The sequence below is a fragment of the Hevea brasiliensis genome, unplaced genomic scaffold, assembly GCF_030052815.1.
Source record: "Hevea brasiliensis isolate MT/VB/25A 57/8 unplaced genomic scaffold, ASM3005281v1 Scaf286, whole genome shotgun sequence".
Lineage (NCBI taxonomy): Eukaryota > Viridiplantae > Streptophyta > Magnoliopsida > Malpighiales > Euphorbiaceae > Hevea > Hevea brasiliensis.
Genome location: NW_026614791.1, coordinates 53692 through 62171, shown reverse-complemented (window position 1 = coordinate 62171; position 8480 = coordinate 53692). Strand labels below are relative to the sequence as shown.

General features: G+C 33.4%; 1 protein-coding gene across 1 annotated transcript; it reads right to left on the bottom strand.

Moving 5' to 3' along the window:
- Positions 1–2486: 2486 nt before the first annotated feature.
- On the bottom strand, positions 2487–3116 carry LOC131176941 (protein FAR1-RELATED SEQUENCE 5-like). The gene has a single exon (XM_058141955.1). It carries the CDS (start codon positions 3114–3116, stop codon positions 2487–2489), a length of 630 nt encoding a protein of 209 aa, XP_057997938.1.
- Between the last annotated feature and the right edge of the window lie 5364 nt (positions 3117–8480).

The window sequence follows — 8480 nt, the reverse complement described above, 5'->3', positions numbered from 1 at the left end:
TGCAACTAATCAACTAGCTTTGTGAACAATCAGTGGTCATGCAATGCATAATGCTAGTCTTTTGAAATATTCATGCAATATTAAATGCAAATACCTTATTTTTTCTTTATGCATATAAAATGATATTCTAAATGATACATTACAAACTAACATTGGAGATCTAATACACTCATCTGATGAAAAGAAGCCCTTGTAGTTTACATTTCATTATGCTTGTATTATGCAACATGTAAATTTTGTATCCAATAGCATAATATGATGAAATCAACTTTGAAGCATAACTATAATTAACTATTTTAACATTTGATTATTTATTAATACCTCATAAATGAATTGTGTCATTAGGGTGTGAGTAGTGTGGCCAGCAAAAATATGAGGTCTATTTCCAACACCAATGCATGATACAGAAGAATCTTAGGGGCACCATAAAGAACTTCCGGATAATGGACATAACCTAAGCATATCTCTGGTATTGTCAAAACCAATATAGGCTTTAGAGTTGATAGTCTGAAAGTATCTTTTTAAAGCGCCAGTAGTAGATTCCCTTACTTCAGAAGTTCTTGCAAATCCTCTTTAGGAGTTTATTGACTAAACATATACTTTTGACTTTTTTCTCTCACTCTTGTATGGTAGGTAATAAAATTTCTCAAGTCCAAATTTCTACCTCTTGTTTATTCTAATAACTTTTATGAACTTTATGATAATTTTTTGAAGATTCATCAACTAAAAAAGAAAAGCAAAAAGCTACTGTGAACAAGCATAAGGAACAACTGATAAACATTCACATTCTTTTAGGGAAAAAGTTAACATTAAAATCTAATTAACTTATCTGTTCATACAGTTCCACTGTAAAAATGAGAACAAATTCCTCCACTTGAGAGCAATAAACAAAACCTTTCTCATGTAAAATAAAAAACCAAAATCTATAACATACCCTTTAAGATCAATATGTATGTCCAAGTTATGTTCACTAGTGATGACATTGGAACCACCCCCTGCAAAAATATCTTCAATTACTCCTAGGCATCCTAAATGTACTTGCATTGCTTCTATAGGTTTGTCTACCTTGTTGTCCAGACTTAATATGTAAAGATCATATTAAAACAAAGAAAATATACTTAAAATATTAGTAGTGAAACATGTTAAAAAAAGTACAAAAAAAAATTAAGCATAATCAAATATAAATGTACCTGATCAGGATTGCTATCCTTGCTATTGTTTGATCCTCGTCCTCTACCCCTTCCTCTTTCGTGGCCTCCATTGCCTCTGCTTCCACTAGGAGTACTTTTCTTTTTCTTTTCTCCACTTGACTTGTACCTATTTTCCCATGGCCTTCCATGGCTAGTAACAATCTTTGGATCTCTAATGGTCAAATCCCCCTGACTAACACCATCATTCTCTTCCAAATTCCCTTGTTTAGTATGTTGTGTGTTCTAATTGTGTTCCCCACCCTGCCAATTCACCAAAGCTTGTTTTAACTCATTTAATCGTTGCTTTATAAACTCCATCATCTCATTGTTAGACAAACCCAAATCAGATACTTCACCAAACGACCTCTCTAGCTCTTTGTATTTCTTATAATCATCTGGCATTTGTGGATATGCTCCATCAAAAAAAAATCTTACTGTATGGGCGAACAACATCTTTTCTCCACCTTTTAATCAAGTATCGTTCATTGATAAACTGTACATTTTTCACAGCCATTAAGGTAAAGATGTGGCAGCATTGTATTCTTTTGATTCCCACTTTCTACAAGAGAAGTTAAAATACTGGTCATTTTCCCGATAAAATACCTCATAAACAAATTCTTTCACATACCAATCATTTAATATTGACCTCTCCATGACTTTGACTTTCTCAACACCTGGATGAATATCAGATTGCTCAGCTTCCTCAGGTGTAGGATGAATAATGAAATAGTACAACATGCGCTTCATCTCAGCTTGAACTTGTTTGAACATAGAATTTGTGAATGCTACTTAGTACTGCCTCTCCCATTTGAAATTAGTTTGGCATTTTATGACATTGTATTTTGATAGGTGGTCAGCATGGAACTCCTTACCTGTCTTGTCCCGAATTGCTATCTCATATTGCTCAACAAATTGCTTTAACGTGCTGCTTGAGTTCACATAACCATCAAAATAAGCGTGCATTCCCTCACTTCTTTGTGTTGATACCATTCCAGCCCAAAATCTATGATTCAAGTAAACAAGCACCCAATTCTCTCTCTCAGAATAAAGCTTTATTAGTCATTCATTTCTTTCCATGCCGTGCTTCGTTAGAAAATTATTCCAATTACTCTTAAACATCTTAATACTTAAGCTGTCATAAATCACTACTTTAAACTCACGGGATATGCTTTCATAATCATTTGCACTCCTAAACTTCTCAGGTACTTTGCAGAAAAATATGCCATAAGCAAAACCTGTGTCTTGTATGCAGCATTACTTCCCTGATAGCTTTCCTTATACCTTCACATTGATCTGTTATGATGGCATCAGGATGAACGCCCCCCCCCCCCCAATTGCTTCAATCCATGTACTGAATAACCATTTGAAAGTGTCTGCATCCTCATGTGATATCAATACACATCCAAGAAGAATTGACTGACCATGGTGATTTAGTCCCATGATTGTAGCAAAAGGCATTCTGTACCGGTTAACAAGGTATGTTGTGTCAAAACTCACAACATCATGAAATTCTTGATAAGCAGCTCTTCCACAAGGATGAACCCATAAAACATTACATAGCCTGTTGTCACTATCAAGTTGCATTAAATATAAAAAATTGTGATCTTTTTGTTGCATGGTCATAAATAACTTGCTAATTGCCCCTATATCACCATCACATAACTGCAGCCTCCTCTCATTTTCAATGAAATTCCTATAATCTTTTGCCAAGCAACTCAGATTCTCTGGCCCACCCACTTCCACTTCGAGCATCCTAATGTTCTTGGAAGGCCTTATGCCACATCTGTCATTAGCCTCTAAAACTCTCTTCATGTTAGGAGTTAGTTTCCTATGACCATGCATAAACCTGCACATTGAAGGTTCCAGATCATGATTCTGTCTTGATATAGTTTTAGTGACCTCCCACATTCCCTCGTACAACTGCATTTATCTTTGCAGGACATTCAATCCTTTTTTTATGACTTATTAGCATTTGATTTTCTTCCCCTATCACAACTGATACAATAATATTTCTGGCCCTTCGAACATGATTTTTTTACAACACTAAAACCTTGCAATCTCGCATGCTCTTAATAAAACTCAAACATGTTGTCCACACCTGGAAACCACATACCTGGTCATGGACCCTCATCTACAGAATTATGTTGAACATCCTCGACAAAATTCCCTTCTTGCATACCTTCATTCATGGCAGTTTCACTCATGTCAACACCTTCAACATCTTCATCATCTCCTTGATAAAAAATATGAAGACCGTCATCCATAGAGTTCATTTCCTCGATCTCTGCATTCATGGAGTTTTCATTCCTGACAGTATCTTCATCAACTATGTCATCTTCTTCATTGAAAATACTGTCATTTTCACTACATCCGAATACATCAGCAACTACCCTCCTACGCATTATTTCGTTTGTCACTTCCATCTTCAAAGAGTTATATGAATCAACAGATTAAAAATAAGATTATTATTCTTTTAGTAGTTCCATTTGAGATTATTTCATTCTGATATGTTGCTTTCATTGTAATATTAATTAAACTTCTTTCATTTAATACAAAATGACAGCTGGCTTCATTAATTATTCTTTTGGAACTATCACAAGCAATATTTATGAGTTAGTTGATAGATTATTTTACTTTAATGAGCAATAATGGCACCGAGTTTGGTTCACCATTTTTCCTCCCAATATTCCGTCCATTTATATGAAGGGTAAGTTAGACAATTTACATCAATTTGTGACATTTTTTTGTGCCAAAAAGCATTTCCCTTCTAAAAAATAAAAACTGGTTGAAGACAATTGTAAATTTAATTTATTTTATTTCTTTACTCAATTGTCATTACGTATTGAAAATTTACATGTATTATTATATATATTTTTAATATATATTTTATTATTATATAAATTATTTTTCCTTTGAATTAAATAAAATAAAATTTATTTATCTTAAAAACTTAATTTCTTGATTCCGCCCTTAATTATGATCTTTGTCTTTCTATGTAAGCATAAAAAATTCATGCGAATATGTAAAAGTATAAATTTGTGCCTCATCATGAAAAAAATGCCACAACTTTAATAGTTCCAAGGAAAAATTATAGAATTTGTAAATATTAAGGAAAAAAAATGTCAATAACATATTTTTTCCACATGAAATTGATTTTACTTAATTTATATGTGTCAAAAGCATATATGATCGGCCATATCCATCTTTGACATGTATAAATTGAGTAAAATCAATTTCATGCAAAAACAATTTTTGGCACGTTCAGTGGGACATGTTTCTACTTTCTACTCTCTTCATTTATATTCAATTCGCAATTTTCATGTCACGAACTGATCCGACGAGCCGAACTGACGCTAGGACTTGGGTCAGCGTAAGGTCCCGAAGCCTTTAGTAAGCCCAACTAAACCTTAACTCATCAATAAGCCCATATTGAGCTTAATTTCAAGAAATCAACCGGATAGAGTTCAGCCATAAAATGGACTATCCAACGGGGAGTTATTAATTCAACCGACCTCTAATCTCAATAAAAACACATTTGGGGAGCTCAACTCCCTCATCCATCATAAGTATTCAACCACACAATTAAACATACCTAAAGTTTATAGATTACAATCCCAAATTGATAAATATTACAGTCCCAAACTAAATGATATGTTTCTATACATGCGGAGGACTGGAATTTATACTTAATAGTACAAAACATAAAATTAATAGCAAGGGGACTTGCGAATAATGAAAGTAAGTTAAACTCAAGAAAAAAACTCTCCTGTAACTTGGAAAAATAGTGAATAGGAGTGAGTATTCGACTCAGAGAGTAAATATTTATTTTACATATAATTTCTATAACTATCTAATTTTAATGCATCCTTGGAAATGAAATACATCATCTTCATACAAGTCATACAAATCATATTAAGTCACATCAAAGATAATCTGGAGCACTCACGCACCCGTGTTAAACCCATACTGACACATACATATATGGGGAGCTGATCCCCCTACCCAGCTCTCTTAATCCAAAGCCTGCCAGTGAGATCAACTCGAGCTGGACTTTCACTTAATAATTTATATACGAGGGTCAGCGAGATCAACTCAAAACCATACTCTCCCCGATTCCTCAAAAAGGACCAGGCTCCAAGTGAGACTAGCTCAAGCGGATTTGCCCGTCCTACTCATATCCATCACAACACACCACACACAGGCCGACACATGCACAAAGCTTCAGATTATCAAAACACAACAACTAAAATAGTATTCATCAAATACAAATGCATTACGGGGTATGCATAATATATATATATATATATATATATATATATATATATATAAGTGATGCATGAGCATGCCAAAAGTATAATAATATTGAAACTGTACATAAAATAAATATCTACTCACAATACTTTAAAGGTGTTACACCTTACCTCTCTGTAAGGCATAACATGATCCCGTAGAATACTTAATGAACTACCGCACTTCACCTACCGATAACTCATTAAGTACCCTACAAGGAATTTTAAAACAATTTTCTTACTTTTTATAAGTGGTGAGCATTTCTAAATAGATATTAAAATCATTTATTCAAAGTTGAAAACTAGTTAAAATTTTTAGCCCATTTTATTTTTTCGCAAATTTTATAAAAATTTCAGCAGAGTGCCGTCTGTATTTTGAGAAAACAGTTCTTCAAATACCTGAAAAAAAATACTTCCAATAATTTTTCTCAACAACTTCTTCAAATTCACAATCAATTCCAACCAATTTCTCAAGTTTCAAAATTCAACAATCCTCATTTCTCAATTTCCAAAAAATTCAGTAATCATCAAGATACTATCAATCAATTTCATTCATTCATATTTCATTAAAGATAAACAATTTATATATACATCATACTAAGAATTTACATTAAAAGAAATTCAAACTAAATTTTATTACAAACTTTATACAAACTTTGTACAAGCTGCTCAAGACCGATTTTACATGTCCATACCATTACGTGCATTACATACTTCAAAATAAATATTTACAGTCAGAGTATAACTTATACCCGATATAACTTCAAGGTAAGTCGCTCTACAATCCTCAGCAGCTCAGTCTGCTGCTCCTCTAGTCTCTATATCTGCAACAGCAATAACAGCTATCGCTAAGTACTAGGACTCAGTGGTGCACAACATGCTAAAATAATCTTTATGCAGAATTTAAATCACATTTATTCAAAAATTTGACTGAACATGAGAATTAAATACAAAACACGAATTATGAGATTTTAATCCAAACAATTTCATTTCAAAATATCAAAACACATTTCATAAAACCCGCGGTTATATCATGCCATTCGAAACAAATATAATCTCAATAGCCAGAGGCTAAGAAGAAGTCACATCACAAGGCTAGCTAGCTCAAATATATGGATATCCATTCAATTTCTTCTTCTACTGGCACACACCTCAACACTTCAGCCAGAGAAGGAATCAAAATTCGAAACTGATTACCCCCACTAGTCATGCTAGTGAGGTGTTCAAATATATGGTCATGACACTGCGGTTTCAAAACTTATTTTAACAATTTACTAAACATTGCCATTTCAAATATACACAATAACTTTCAACAATTTAAATCAAAAGCATCATAAATACTTCATCATAATAATGTCACAATTCACTATTTCAAATTATTCAAAACAATATGCAGAAGATAATTTACAAAAATTATACGTTGTGTACAAACCTTAAACGAGTCGCCTCTTGACCTTGACTCGATTCCTCGGGTTGTTTCCCGGTGTTCTTTTCCACTGAAACACACAGTTTCACAGTGTTTCAGTATCATAACTTAGCATAAATCCAAAAATAAATTTAAATTTACTTTTACCTAGCTCTAATGTGCTAAACTTGACGTTCTTTAAATTTTGTGTTTTGGGGTTACTATTCACTACACTATTCAAGTCAATTTGTTGACTTTCTAAGGCTTAATAGGTATGGGAATTCCAACTTCACCCACATACCATATTTTGGTCACTAAATTTGTTGGTTTTGGTTGTTTACTCAAATTCTAAGTCTTTTAGGCAAATTTACAAATTTTCAGTTTTGGTGTCTTAAGTTGCACTGTTCCATTGGTCATTTTACTGTTAGAATTTGGTAAAACTTTCTTCATAGAAAATGTTCCCTATTGTCTTAAGTTTATCCTCCTTTTTGAATCACTCCAATTGGAGTTTTGTAGCTCAAGTTATAGCCATTTGAACCATGGCTGCTGGATTGGACTTAACCCAGATTTCTGGGCAAATTTTGGTTCTGGCAGTTTTAGGTTACCAACTTGGAGTGGCCAAATGACTTGGTTAATGGCATAATTTGGGTTTGTGTTCCTCATAAAAGTTTTAGGTCTATATCTAAAATGTTCACTGGTAAAATTTCAGATCATTTAGAGTCGCCTAGCTCAAGTTATGGCCAAATGAACAAACACTATTCATTTGGTCAGTTTATACAGGGCAGACTGAGAATTTCTGGATTTGGTCAATTTGTTCACTAGGTTTTGTCCACTTTTTGGGCATGATTACTAAATGAAAATTGTGTCATTTTATGTCTATTTTCATTCCCAATTGGTCTCATACCAATTGGACTTGTAAATTTTCAGTTTTGGTCCCTCAAAGGGACCTTGGTCCTGCTGCCAGCAGCATGACCACATTGAATCCGAATTTAAACTCAACTCCAATACTTCCAACACACTTCATTTGGTCACAAATGACCATTTCTTACCTCAAACTATGTCAAATACATCATTTCACCATTTCTCCAAATTTTGTCTCCTAAACCCTAAGTGTCAAACCCTAATTCTCAATTTGTTACATTCAATTAATTCTAAGCATACCAATATCATTCCTCAACTCAATTAGGCTTTCATACATATTGAATTCAATCAAAACACAAGCATATTCATAGCAAACCCTAGCTGGCTGAATTCACTAAAAGTCCCCCAACAATTGTTTTCTTTGATTTTTAAGTGAAAATCTAAGTTAATTGAGCTAAACACACAAAGTATAAACTGAATTTTTTAAACTGAATTGTTTAAACTTAAATTACTAACCTTAATTTGGATGTTCCCTTCTTCAATCTCCTCTTTTTCTTCCTTCTTTCTTTGCTAAATCTTCTTCTCAAGTGTGGGTAGTAAGGTTTTATGAAATAATTGTGGTAGAAATTAAGGTTAAGTGAGGGAACGAAAGCTTGAGTGCAAACTTCAATGGAGTTTTGGTGAGGGAGAGGGAGAGAGTGAGGGCGGCAACTTAGGGAAGATGATACCTTTTTT

Bases quoted from the DNA above. Each gene is read 5' to 3' on its own strand.
- LOC131176941 (XM_058141955.1), bottom strand. From the start codon at position 3,116: ATGCAGTTGTACGAGGGAATGTGGGAGGTCACTAAAACTATATCAAGA.